The sequence below is a fragment of the Malaclemys terrapin genome, chromosome 25 (genome assembly GCF_027887155.1).
Source record: "Malaclemys terrapin pileata isolate rMalTer1 chromosome 25, rMalTer1.hap1, whole genome shotgun sequence".
NCBI classification, from domain to species: domain Eukaryota; kingdom Metazoa; phylum Chordata; order Testudines; family Emydidae; genus Malaclemys; species Malaclemys terrapin.
Genome location: NC_071529.1, coordinates 1,944,340 through 1,958,811, shown reverse-complemented (window position 1 = coordinate 1,958,811; position 14,472 = coordinate 1,944,340). Strand labels below are relative to the sequence as shown.

Sequence of the window (14,472 nt, the reverse complement as noted above, 5' to 3'; positions counted from 1 at the left end):
GCAATTTATGAACTGAAGCCAAGGTTTAAAGATTTAAGTTCTTCTAGAGAGTCAATGGCTCACGGAATCAAGACTTTTCCCCAGATCAGAACTGGTCCTGCCAGCCTCTAGTGGCAGTTCCACTTACTTTCACAGGTGTCCTGGCTGGAGCTGAATCCTATGCACCACCAGTATACGAACCACACAGTTCAAGTACCTCTAAGGTTAGAGAGCTCTAGCCAGTGTATTACTGCACAGAATACATTCTGTATTCAGATCAAAGTAATGGTCTCATATGACCATATGACCATTTCTTGTGGGCCAACAATAACGCGACTATTCTCAGTGGTTTGCGCATTGGCCTGCTAAACCCAGGGTTGTGAGTTCAATCCTTGAGAGGGCCATTTAGGGCTCTGGGGCAAAAATCTGGCTAGGGATTGGTCCTGCTTTGAGCAGGAGGTTGGACTAGATGACCCCCTGAGGTCCCTTCCAACCCTGGTATTCTATGATTCTATGAAACAGCAGCAGCAGAATATTTGGAAAGATTTATGTTAGCAACCGATGTGTTACTGTGCTCAATGATCATCTTGTTTGAAAGCTCAAATCAAGAGACATGTCCCTTTCTGCACTTGCAGAGCCACCGTTTCATAGAATCATAGAAATGTAGGGCTCAAAAGGGCCTCATATCAGTGACCAATACATGGGCAGTCATGCCTCAGAGCCAGAATCAGAGACCAGCTGCCAGAACCAAGGGTCACAGAGCCAGAGTCAGAAGTAAGGAATCCAAGCCGAGGGTTGGGACTGGGTTACCTGGAGTGAGGGGCTAGGGCAGGAAACCTGCAGAAGCCATCAGGAATGCTTTCAGCAGTTGCTGAACTGCTTCTACTGCTAGGCTGAAGAGCCAGTCTGCTGACTTTTCCAACCAATCAGGCGGGGAAGCCAATCAGGCAGCCTATTACAGGCCAGCTGCACTCATTAGGATGCCAAGGGACTGGCTCTGATGCAGGACCTGATTTTTAACACCCCGAGAAGTCATCAAGTCCAGCCTCCTGCGCTGAGGCAGGACCAAGTAAACAAAACGGTTACCTACCTTTCATAACTGTTGTTCTTCAAGATGTGTTGCTCATGTCCATTCCATTGTACGTGTGTGCATGCCCACATGCGCAACTGGAGACTTTTGCCTTAGTGGTACCCATGGGGCTGGCTGTGCCACACTCATGACGCGGTATATAAGACGCCACCGGCCCTGCGTGTCTCGGTTCTTTCTTGCCAACAACTCTGACACAGGGGCAGGGGGGCGGGTAATGGAATGGACATGCGCTACGCATCTCAAAGAACAATAGTTACAAAAAGCTAGGTAACCATTTTTTCTTCTTCAAGGGCTTGCTCGTGTCAATTCCATTGTAGGTAACTCACAAGCAGAACCCTCGGAGGTGGGCTCGGAGTTCTCAGTCTTGCAGACTGGAGTACTGCTCTGCCGAAACCAGCATCAGCCTGAGCCTGCTGGATCAGCGCATAGTGCAAGGCAAACGTATGGACCGACTACCAAGTTGCGGCACGGCAAATTTCCTAGATCAGCATCTGAGCGAGGAAGGCCGCTGAGTCAAGTAAGCCGTCACAATCGCTGGCGGGGTCACCTTCGCCAGCTCACAGCAGTAGCGGATGCACTCCGTGATCCAGGATGAGATTCTCTAGGTAGACACTGGGCAACCCTTCATCCGGTCCACAACGACAACAAACAGTTGTGTAGACTTACGGAACGGCTTCATCCTCTGCGTAGAAGGCCAGTGACCGCCAGACATTCAGAATATGCAGCCTGCATTCCTCATCTGTAGTATGAGGCTTCAGGCAGAAGACCAGTAGGTATATGTCCTGACCAGTATGGAACTGGGAGATGACCTTGGGCAGAAAAACTGGGTGTGGACGCAGCTGTACTTTGTCCTTATAGAAGATCGTATAAGGCAGCTCTAACGTGAGTACCCTGATCTCGGACACCCTACGCGCTGCAGTTATAGCAACCAAAAAGGAGACCTTCCAGGAGAGGAGCAGAAGGGAGCAGGAAGCCAGGGGCTCAAAGGGGTGCCCCATGAGCCTGGACAACACAAGCTTCAGGTCCCAAGTAGGGACCGGGTCCCAGACATGCGGGTAAAGGTGTTCCAGACCTTTCAGGAACTTCATGAGATGGGCGAAGACAGACTTACCGTGAAACAGAGGATGGAAAGTCGAAATGGCCGCCAGGTTCACCCTGACGAAGGACAGTGACAGGCCCTGAAGCTTAAGTGCAGCAAATAGGCCAGGATGTCCTGCAGGGGGGCCTCTTCCACCCAGATGCGGCGATCCAAGGCCCAACACGTGAACAGCTTCCACTTAGCCACGTAGGTAGCCCTTGTGGAGGGTTTCCTGCTGCCCAGTAGGACCTGCTGGACACGAGCAGAACACTGCCATTCTTCCCCGCTCAGCCACACAGGAACCAGGCTGTCAAGTGCAGCACCAGGTTCGGATGCAGCAGATTCCCGTGGTTCTGGGACAGCAGATCCAGCTGAAGAGGCAGCTACAACGGAGTGGCTGCCGAAAGACTCAGGAGCCTGGCGAACGAGGACTGCCGAGGTCATGCCAGGGCCATGAGGATGACTGTCGCTCTGTCTTGCTTCACCTTGAGCAGGACTCTGGATTAACGGAACGGGTGGGAAGGCATACATCAGCACTCCCGACCACAGAATCTGGAAGGCGTCCGACACGTGGCACTTCTTGTTCTGTCTGGACACAAACAGGTCCACCCGGGGAGTCCCCCACCTGCGGAAAACTAGGCTGACCACCTCCGGATGGAGCGACCATTTGTGGCAAGACAATAAAGTTCTGCTGAGGCAATTCACCAGGACATTCTTGGCTCCGGGCAGGTGGGCGGCCAACAAATAAATGGTGTGCTGCACACAAAAGTCCCAGAGGCGGAGCGCTTCCTGACAGAGGGCCAAAAACCTGACACCACCCTGCCTGTTGACACAGTACATTGCGGTAGTATTGTCTGTCAGGACCTGCACCACTTTGCCTTCCAAATGGGGTAAGAAAGCCTGGCACACCAGGCAAAACGCGCTGAGCTCTCAGACATTGATTTGAAGGGCTTGGTCATGTTGCAGCCAACGACCCTAGGTGTTGAGCTCGCCCAGATGGGCCCCCCAGCCCAGGTCTGACACGTCCGAGACCAAGGTGAGCGAGCGCGACTGGGTCTTGAAGGAGACTCCCTGCAGCACCGACTGGGGATCCCGCCACCAGTCCAGAGAGGAGAGGACATGGTTCAGCACCGTGACCATTCGGTCCAGTGGGTGCCTGCTTGAAATGTAGCCTGAGGCCAGCCACACTTGCAGGGGCCTTAGATGAAGCCGGGCGTGACTTACCACATAGGTGCACATGGCCATGTGGCCCATCTGACACAGGCACATGTGGGCCGTGGTGAGCGGTTGGCTCTTTATATGGCTGGTCAAGTATGACATAGCTTGAAAGCGCGCTTCCGGTAGGAAAGCCCTGGGCCCCGTGGAGTCGAGAACTCTATGCGTTGAACGGGTGTTAACGTGGACTTTTCTGTTTATTAGGACACCCAGATCACTGGAGGTGGAGCACACCAGATCGAGGCTTCCCTGGACATGCTCTGGAGACCTGACCTTGATAAGCCAATCATTGAGCTGGGGAAGATCTGGACTCTTCGATGCCTCAGGTAAGCCACCACCGGTGCCATGCATTTCATGAACACGCTGGGGGCAGAGAACAACTGCTGTAGCGCCGTAAACTGGAAGTGGCGCCCCGCCACTATGAAACATCTGTGTCCCGGGAATATGGAGATATGAAAGTAAGGGGTCCTTCAAATTTAGAATGGCGTACCAGTCCCCCGGATCCAGGGAAGGGATGATGGAGGCCAGGGATACCATGCGGAACTTCAACTTTTGAGCGACTTATTGAGGCCCCGCAAGTCCAGAATGGGTCTGAGTCCCCCCTTTTGCCTTCGGGAGTAGGAAGTAGTGGGAGTTGAATCCTCTTCTATGCATATCCCAAGGAACCTCCTCCATGGCCTCCATGCGTAGGAGGTTCTCGACCTCCTGAATGAGGAGTTGCTCATGAATAGGGTCCCTGGAGGGACAGGGAATTGGGGGCAGGGGAGATGGGAAGGAGGGCCAGCCAAAAATTGCAGGGTGTAGCCCCGAGCCACTCTGTCCAGGACCCAATGGTCCGACGTAACCCGCAACCAGGCCAAGCAGTAGGGGAAAAGGCGGTCGAGAAAAGGGCAGGAAGGATCCGGGCAGTTGGCTGGTGCGTCACGCCTGAGCGCACCCTCAAAATAAGCGCTTCTGTTGCTTAGTTAGGCCAGGCTGCGCAAGAGATTGGGACGACGAAGGGTGGCTACAGTTAAACACAGTGTCCCTTTTACTCGCAGGCCCCCGCCGAGGCTGCCACTGTTTAGGTGGCTGAGGAGGCCGGCACGGCTGCTTGGACATCTGAAGAGTGCACCCCCAGGGAGTGCACCCCTCTTACTCTTCAGGACATGCAGATGCACATCTGTTTGGTCAGAAAACAGACAGACACTGTCAAACGGGAGGTCCTGAATAGAGGCCTGCATCTCCTGGGACAGGCCGGCAGTCTGGAGCCAGGAACCGCGCCACATGACCACCGCTGAGGTGACCACTCGAGCAGCTGAATCTGCCACATCCCAGGCCATCTGGAGAGAGCACCGGGCCGCTGTGGTCTCCTCTTCCACCAGGGTTGCGAACTCCTGGGCCACCTCCTGGAACATGGAGTCCTTGAACTTGAGGAGAGAGTCCCACAAGTTAAAATTGTAGCTGCTCAAGAGGGCCTGGTGGTTCACCACCCGAAACTGGAGGCTGGCAGTAGAATAATTTTTTTGACCAAACAAATCCAGTTTTATCCTATTTATTCTTAGGGGCGCTTGCTTGGTCCTTGCTTGTCCCTTTTGTTGGCTACCGAAATGACCAACGACCCCAGGGGCAGATGAGTGCACAAGTACTCAAACCCTTTTGTGGAAATGAAGTACTTCTTTTCTGCCCTTTTAGAGGTGGGCGGGATGGAGGACGGGGTCTGCCAGATGGTTTGGGCAATGTTCAGAACCCCCTCCATCAAGGCTGCGGGTTTGTCATGGAGATCAGAAGTCACGGATTCCATGACTTTCCAAGACCTCCGTGACTTCTGGAGCAGCCGGTGCACCTGACCCAGTGGCAGCTAGGCAGCCCTGTCCCAGTCACACCAGCTGCTGTGGGGGGGGGGGGGGGGAGGAGGGAAGAGAGGCACGAAGCCAGGTAGGGAGCCTGCTGGCCCCACCAAGTCCTCCCGGTCCCAGCACCAGTGGGGGTCCCGAACCGTGAGCCGCTGCACCTCTCCGCCCCCAGGCCGCCCTCCACCAGGACCCACGGCACACCCTTGCAGCCGCCCACCCAAGTTTTAATCAAGGGTATATAGTAAAAGTCATGGACAGGTCATGGGCCGTGAATTTTTGTTTACAGCCTGTGACCTGTCCATGACTTTTACTAAAAATACCAGTGACTAAAATGTAGCCTTACCCCTCATGTACCAAGAGCGCAATCCGGGCTGGGGAGGACACAGAGAGCACATTAAATAATGTGTCCATCTGTTCCTCCATCTCCTCCGCCTGGAGGCCCAAGTTGGATGCCACCCTGTGGAGCAGCGCCTGATGCTCGTGGAAATCGTCTTGTGGGCTAGCTCTGGAAGGCTCTCCCACTTCCTCATCCAGAGAGGAGGAGGATGACTGGACAACAGGGGGAGGTCCGGCAGCATCCCCAACCATCTGGGAGGGCAGCCTTGGGGTGGGTACCGGCTCCTCACCCGCAGCAGCCATCAGGACGTCCTGCACTGAGCCTGGTGCCATGGATAGTGGGGGCACTGCCTTCCGCCTGTCTGACTCTGCGACCGAGGGCTGGAGGGAGTGGGGCACCAGCATGACGGGAACGCCCCATGCATTCCAATAAGGCCATTGGGTTGGCCACTGGCTCTGCTGCCAGGTTGGCACTGATGCCACGGATGCACCCCCCAGAGCCCAATCACGTTGCCTGGGCGAGGGGCTGAATTGTGCCTCCGAGCCTGAGAAGTTGTCACACTCCAGCGACTAGGGCAGGGCTGTGGAGGCTTGAATGACGGCTCACCGTCACTGCTGGAGACCAGTGCCAGGAATGGTCCAGTGCCAGGGGTAGGGGGGAGCGGTGCCACGTGGGGGAACACCCTTGAGGTCTTGGCAACGGCGACCAAAGGCATGACAAAGACTGGTGCCAGGAAGATCAACGACGCCTGGGCGAGCTTCGGCGGCACGATGGGGATCAGAAGCGCGGTGCTGATGACTTGTAGCAGCGAGCCGGAGACCTGGGTTGATGCGGACACCAAGAACATAGTGACCTAGGGCTCTGTCTTGGCTCCGGAGGCGCTCACCTGTTTTGTGCGAGACCTTGCCGGTTGGCTTGCCCTCGCAGGGAGCCTTAGCCAGCGGTGTCAGCTGCGGCAGAGGTGCTCTCAGATCTCCAGGCGCTGGGGCCTTGGAGGGGACCGACTGTGCCATTGGCCTAGGCCCTTTACCGCTCCCCGGAGTCAGTGCAGGCCCCTTTGCGGGGGTGGGGGGGAACAACTCCACAAGGCCGAGCCCTTTAGCAGGTCTGGAGTGGCATACGGCCCGAGCAGGGTCCTTTACCCAGAGCCCCTTGGTCGGGCTTGTTCAGTACCGCTTTCTTAGTCTTTTTCTTTGGCACCAGCGACAGGGATCAGTGCCAGGAGGATCCCGGGGCTGGATGTGCACTACGCACCGAAGTTTAAGCGCTGGGTGCTGGTTCGTGCCGCACCGCTGTAGTAGGAAGACAACCTGAGACATAAGCCCTTGTATCAGAGGCCTGGCATGAGGCAGGACCTGGTCACAGAATCTGGCAAGAACAGGGCTGATATTGCAAACATACACATTCCTAAGACGTGCTAGTCAGAGAATACGGACGCACACACATCCCGATATCAAGGATGGTACAAAAACATTCCCCAAGGATAAGTATCTAAGAGGCAGCACTGACATTTTTGTATCAGGGAATAAAGATGCATCTCACAGGGAGTATCTTTGTCCAGCCGAGGAAGGAAATGGCAAGTCCTGCCATTCACTGAGCTGTGTCCATTGTCACGGGCATACATGTCTTAGTATCCTCGTAGAGCCTGCCAGGTGCTTTGTCGACAATAAACCTGGCCTGGCGCCTTCGTACCTTAACGGATCTTGTGGTCATTGTGTGGTTCGCTCGAGGTCTGCTGTTCTGTCTGTGCAGAGCTGGGGCAGCACACAGGGAAGAACACACATACACAGCCAAACATCTAACCAGAGCCAGCTCCGAAGCGGGGCACAGGACAGCCTGCATCAGGATGGCCGTTCTCTTTGTGTCCACGGACAAAAGTTCTGGCAGATGCGATAGCATCCCTTTATATGGGTTTCCTCGAGGCACTGTAGAAAACTCTCTTGCGGGTCACTAACAGGCATAGGCCTGTTACACGAAGAGCAGGGCTTGAAACCCGGAGACCAGGGCATGCCCCGCCAGGGGCAAAGTCCCCACTGGGACTTTATCTAACTAACACTTAACGGGTATGTAAGAACTAATAACGATTAAACTATTTACAGGTAAAGCACAAGGCTAAGCTAGACGGAGAAACCGCTAACCACTTGCAAAGCAAGGGACACAGGTGCTCTGACTGACCACCACGGGCGGTAAGAAGGAACTGAGAAGGTGCAGGGCTAGCAGCGCCTGATACACCGCACCATGAGTGCGGCACTCCAGAGGGCGCCACAGCTGGCCCTATGGGTACCGCTAAGGCAAAAATCTCCGACGGCCGTGCACATGGGTGCGCACACACCTACAATGGAATAGACATGAGCAAGCACTCGAAGAAGAACTAGACCATCCCTGACAGCTGTTTGTCCAACCTATTCTTAAAAGCCTCCAGTGACGACAATTCCACAACTTCCCTTAGAAGCCTATTCCAGAGCTTAACTACCCTTATAATAGTTCGAAAGGGTTTCCTAATATCTAGCCTAAGTATTCCTTGCTACAGATTAAGTCCATTACAGTACTTCTTGTCCTACCTCCAGGGAGCATGCAGAACAATTGATCACCATCTTCTATAACAGTGCTTAACATTTTCTCAAGACTAAACATGTCCTGTGTTTAGAAATCACACCCCTGGAGAGCATATTATCCCTCTGCGTGGACAAGCCCTTAGATGACTCAGCTAAATCTATGCAAAGCTCTTCATACAAATCCACTTGGGACTAATAAATGGTACACAGGCTACTCCTAACAAACAAACAAGGTTAATGCTTGCACAAGGCAGGTATAATATAGAATCCAAAGCTGTTTAAAAAGAAAGATCTGGAACAAAGACTCTTGAATATTTAATATAGTACAACAGCACTTAGATATGGTATTGTATTCTGTAATTCTTTCAGTTTAAGTCTTCACCAAACAAAGGTAAATAGAGAAGCCAAAAAAATTTTTTTTTAAACTGAAATATAGTGCAGCAAATAAATCCAAGTAGGCGATACTAGTCAGTCCCAGGAGGGCTGCTTGCTGTGCAACATGGAGCAAAGACTATCTTGACCCTGCTAAGTTTTATGACCAGCCTTTTCCATAATGAGGAAGGCCTAGAGTGATGGAATAAACTCTTGCAGCAGCAATTTGGACTGTTAAGTACTGTGTCCAATTCTGGGCACCACACTTCAGCCTTCAAAGGCTAATGAATTTTGACTTGGAATGGATTTCAAAGGATAACCTAAAAGTTAGACTCCATCTTCCATTATTCTAAGTGTGTTAATATATTTTAGCAGCTTCCAAGGTCACTTGTCCCCTTATTTGAGAACAGTCACCCTTCACTATTCCTATCAATATATTATAAATCTATCTGGTATCAATAATTGCCAGACACCTATAAATTCTAAATGCTCTCTTAACCACACAACTCAACATTATCCTGCTGCTCAAGTGTGCTGCACTGCAGTGTCCTCTTTCTGACTTCCACCACTAGCCCTAAACATCTCTACCTAGGGCTGCATTTTCCAAGCCAACTACATTTCAGGTAAGAATCACCTCCCCTTTTCCCACTTTGCTTCCACACAAGTCACGCTTTGTCTTGAAAGATAAATTTAAAAAAGAGGATACTTCTCAGCATTACACTCCACAAACTTCAAGAGCTTTGCTAAATGTAAGGAGTATTTGCTTAGTGTAATAAGAACTACTTATGACTGGTGTCCTCAGTAACGGGACTTCAACTGGAGGCACAAATAATGGCAGATAAACTTGGAACTCTAAACCAGGAAGTGAACAGAGAGGATCCACACATCTCTATAATCCAAAGTCAGAACTGATTTTGAGACAGTCAGATCATTACCTTAGATGCCAGGTTGTCTACTAGTGCAATCATGGAGTTCTTAAAAAGGGTAGCAGCAGTCAAGGGTCGCTTGGTCACTTCTGTGATACTCAATTTACCTTCAGGCCACATCATCTTCAACACAGGATTGGAGCTACAAGGCCAGAGTTAGAAGAAGCAGTTTGTTTACTTATGAAGATTCTAACAAGGTGTCAGTAGCAGTAACTAATTTTACTGTGCTCTAAATTAGACAATTAATTTCTGGGTCAGAGACTGATGGTGATCCCAGTTCTTTTGACAGATTGGCGAAGCCAATACATCAGTTTGGTGCTACAAAACTCTACTGTTTATTAGTTAATTAATTTACGGTACAAGGTTATTACTGAATACACTTGCAAGCACACATTCTCCTAGCTAGATACTGGTAGAACGGAAAGTGGTTTTGAGAGATTTCCTCTTTATAGTCATTAGTCTAGCCAGCATAAATATGTGCATAAAAGAGGGCCCAAAATGAAGATGAGTAGCCTAAGAAATTAATATGAACCACCACATAATCTACCCCTCCCTTTAAGATGCATAGTATTTTATTCCAAACTAATATATCCTGCACAAGTGATACTTTTCTTAAAAATAAAGCCAAAAACAATCCAAACCAATTTTAAACTTTAACCTACATTACTGAATCAGAAATATAGGGTAAAAACAAAGTCATAGTTAAATTCGTGCCTTTAATAAGATTGATCCATAGCTGATCCATCGGGGGCACTATAGAAGGGAGCTGTGGGAGAGGAAAGTACAGGTGGTTGTCTTGGAGAGATCTTTTCTGCCTCACAGGCAAGACAAGATAAACAGAAGATAATGGATGTAAACTGCTGCTGGATAAGTGGAATAAAGTGGAGAGTTTGGGTTCATGGAACATTGGGCCCCCTTCTTTGGGGAGATGAGGCTGTTCAGGTTGGAAAGCCTCCACCTCAGCAGCAGCAGAAGCAACGCGCCTGGTGATAAATTAGCTTGACTAGCTGCCTGGGCATTAAACTAGCAACAAAAGGAGAAGCTACAAATATAAACAAGTCATACTCAAGGTATCGTGCATATAAAGAAACAAGAAGTTAAGAAACGCAAAGAGAAAAAAATTCTTTAACCGCCTATATATTGATGCTATGAGAAATCAGAAATGCTTGTTTATGGGGGAAAATGGACATAATTGGCATTACTGAAATCTCAGAGGAGTTACATGATCAGTAAGTTAAAAATCATGATATACAACCTATTTGTGAAGGACGGAGTGGGCAGAGAAGGGATGCCCTTACCATCTTCAGAGAAAGACACTTCAGAAGTGAGAGACCTAGAATGCTTATGAATCAATGTACAGTATTAACTGATAAGTCACAACACGGAGTATTGGTCTGGGGTCTATAATCGATGAATAGGACAGAGAACAGGATGAACAATTCCTTAAAATATACATCTATAACGTGTAGAAAGAAAAGCAGCATTATCCTGGGGGATTTCAGTCAGAGGGACACATGCTGCAGATCTAGGGGGCTTTACTAGTGGCAGCATGAGGAGTTTCTAAGAATTATAGATAATTTTCTAGCACAAGTAGTATTACACCCATCAAAAGGTAACTCTATATTATAACCTCTTTCTGATGGATAAAGATGACTGATAAGTAAAAATTAGTTGTTGCTTATATGGAATGATTGGTTACATTCATGTGCCAACAGAATACAGCCCAAACCAGTGATATATATTTGATACTATAAAAAGGCCAATCTCTCAAAGCTTGAAAACAAGAAAAATTGTGGGTAGAAAAATAAACGAAAAAACAGTGAGCAAAAATAAAGTATTCTTAGACAACTGCTGACTTAGGTGCCGAAAACACTCAATTCCAGACATGAAAGGTTTCTTCAGTTAAAAAAATCCTATTAAAATATTCATAAAATCAGAAAAGGAGAAGCTGAGAGCAATGGCTATAAATAATTAATTATAAAATGCAGACAATTAATAAAGGAAGAAAAGGTACCAATGAAAAAAATCTGTGACTAGTAGGGCCAAGGACAGTAAGAAATTATATTTAAAAAATCAGGAACAAAAAAAATCCAAGCAGTAGTATAGGTCCATTATTAGATAAGAATGATACAGTTGTTAATAATGAGGTAGAAAAAACAGAAGTGCTCATTAATATTTCTGTCCTGTGTTTGGAAAGAAGCTAAATGGTCGAGTCACGTCTTACAGTGATAATGAAATGCTTTCTATTCCTACAGTAAATAGGCAGATTGTTAAACAGCATCTATCAAAGTTAAATATTTTAAATCTGCAAGGCCTGATAACTTAGAACATAAGAATGGCCCTACTGGGTTAGATCAAAGGTCCATCTACTCCAGTATCCTGTCTTCCGACAGTGGCCAGTGCCAGGTGCCCCAGAGGGAATGAACAGAACAGGGAATCATCAAGTGATCCATCCCCTGTCACTCATTCCCAGCTTCTGGCAAACAGAGGCTAGGGACACTATTCCTGCCCATCTTGGTTAATCGCCATTGATGGACCTATCCTCCATGAATGTATCTAGTTCTTTTTTGAGCCCTGGTATGGTCTTGGCCTTCACAACATCCTCTGGCAAGGAGTTCCACAGGTTGACTGTGCATTGTGTGAAGAAATTTTAAACCTACTGCCTTTTAATTTCATTTGGTGACCCCCTAGTTCTTGCGTTATGAGAAGTAGGAAACAACACTTCCTTATCTACTTTCTCTACACCAGTCATGATTTTAGAGACCTCAAATCATATTTCCCCTTACCTGTCTCTTTTCCAAACTGAGAAGTCCCAGTCTTATTAATCTCTCCTTATACAGAAGCCGTTCCATACCCTTAATCATTTTTGTTGCCCTTTTCTGAACCTTTTCGAATGCCAATATATCTTTTTTGAGATGGGGCGACCACATCTGCACACAGTATTCAAGATGTGGGCATACCATGGATTTATACAGATGCAACATGATATTTTCTGTCCTATTATCTATCCCTTTCTTAATTATTCCCAGCATTCTGTTCGCTTTTTTGACTGCTGCTGCGCATTGAGTGGATGTTTTCAGAGATCTATCCACAATGACTACAAGATCTCTTTCTTGAGTGGTAATAGCTAATTTAGACCCCATCATTTTATATGTATAGTTGGGATTATGCTTTCCAATTATCAACATTAAATTCTATCTGCCATTTTGTTGCCCAGTCACCCAGTTTTGTAGAAAACATTAGTGAGACCATTACTGGCATACTTATTCTCTGTTGGTGCCCACACTTCAAAATGGATGCTGACAAATTGAAAAGGGTTCAGAAAAGAGCTACAAGAATGATGTGAGGTCTAGAAAACCTGCCTTACAGTAAGAGACTAAAGAAACTCAATATAGATAGTTCATCCAAGAGATGGTTAAGAGGTAATTTGATCAGGGTCTACATGGGGGAAAGATTTCCTATTTGTAAAAGGGCTCCTTAATCCAACAGACATAGGCATAGGAAGATCCAATGGCTAGATGCTGAAATTAGACAAATTCAGACTAGAAATGAGGTGCAATTTGTTTATAGTGAGGGTAATTAACCATTGAAACAGTTTACCTGGCAATCTGGTGGATTTTCAATCACTTGAAACCTTTAAATCATGATTGGATGTCATCCTAGAAAAGTTATGTTCTAGCTCATCCAAAAATTATGGGCTTTATGCAGAAGTTACTGGGTGAAATTCTCTAGCCTGGGTATTCATGATGTCATAATAGATGATCATAAATGTCCTTCTAGTCTTAAAAATCTATGAACTAGACTATAACAAAATATTTTGGCAGAATATAAAATAGTGTACAAAACAGGTTGGCTGATCAAAGCTTTGTTCCTACCTGTTATACATTAGGCGTTTGAAGTCTTGGAATAAAGTGTCCTTATTTTTGTCAATAAATCCTGTGACTGAATATCTATGAAAGAGAAAAACAGTCAGTTGCACAGAGGTCAAATATCACCACGGCCACAGCTTCTGGGTATTCGGTAGAAAAAGCTTATGTGCACCAACGTGGAATCACAAACAAGGGAAGAAATGTGGTCAATGGGTGGGACTGGGAGACAAGAGACAAGCTCATTCTCAGATCTGCCACTAACTTGCTGTATAACCTTTTGGGTAAAATCACTGCCTTTATGTGCCTAAATTTCTCCTTCTTTAAAATGGGAATAATGCTTCCCTAATTTGAGAATGCACTTTTAAATTATAATTATTCCAAAATAGCTACTTTGGTAAAAAATGTTAAGTGTAGAAAAACCCTCAAGGCGATTTAGTTAGATTGATGCACGCTGCTTGTGTGAACACTCTTGTATCAGTTTAAGGGTGCCCTATTTTAATTCAATTAATCTTAAATTGATCCTTTATCCATTTAAGATAAATTGATATGGCACTAAACAGATTTCTTAGGTCAGTACAACTTCCTTGTGTAGACAAGATCTAAGCTTCTCTTGGGAAACTTCATTTTTCTTCCTCCACCCTTCATATTCCCTGACTCCCAAGAAGACTTTATACCATGTAGCAAGAACAAGTGTGGCACTGAATTTTATTTTAAATCTGTTGCATTTATCACATAGAAATGAGAACACAATGTAGGTTAAAGCTGGACAAGAACAAGTAGAAGGTGCACCTTCTCATACAGAAAGGAAACACTCACATGACATCTCCCGCGTAGTGCTTAATCCGAAAGTCTCTATCAAACTCCAGGATCTTGTCTGTCGCACAAAGCTAAAATAAATCACACATTTATTAAAAGGAAGGCATTAAATGTAAGCACGGAAATTCCACAAAGTTCAGAGCACAGCAGCTTTTAGATTTCACCTTGTATTACAACAAACTGGAATTGTAAAATTATTCTATTTTCTACAGACAAATCATCATGTACTTTATTCAGATTTTTTTGGATAAATAAAACACAAGGACATAAAAATAAACCATGTTCCAAGATCCAGATTTTTTTCAGTTAAATAGTCACTGACACCTCCAAAAACTGTTCCTTTTTTATTAATAAGAATATGTGCATGGAAACAGAACTGCTTTGCCTTGTGTTCCCCATC

The 14,472-nt window shown here is 47.1% G+C and overlaps 1 protein-coding gene across 2 annotated transcripts in view; it reads right to left on the bottom strand.

Moving 5' to 3' along the window:
- The window catches only part of MYO1D (myosin ID), a 373,562-nt gene that overhangs the window by 217,239 nt on the left and 141,851 nt on the right, over nt 1–14,472 (bottom strand). For both annotated transcript variants that reach the window (XM_054014216.1, XM_054014217.1), the window contains exons 12-14: nt 14,073–14,143; nt 13,263–13,337; nt 9,397–9,529 (exon numbers count right to left, since the gene is read on the bottom strand). In XM_054014216.1, the coding sequence (XP_053870191.1) occupies nt 9,397–9,529; nt 13,263–13,337; nt 14,073–14,143 (279 nt within the window). The remainder of the gene's footprint in view (nt 1–9,396; nt 9,530–13,262; nt 13,338–14,072; nt 14,144–14,472) is intronic.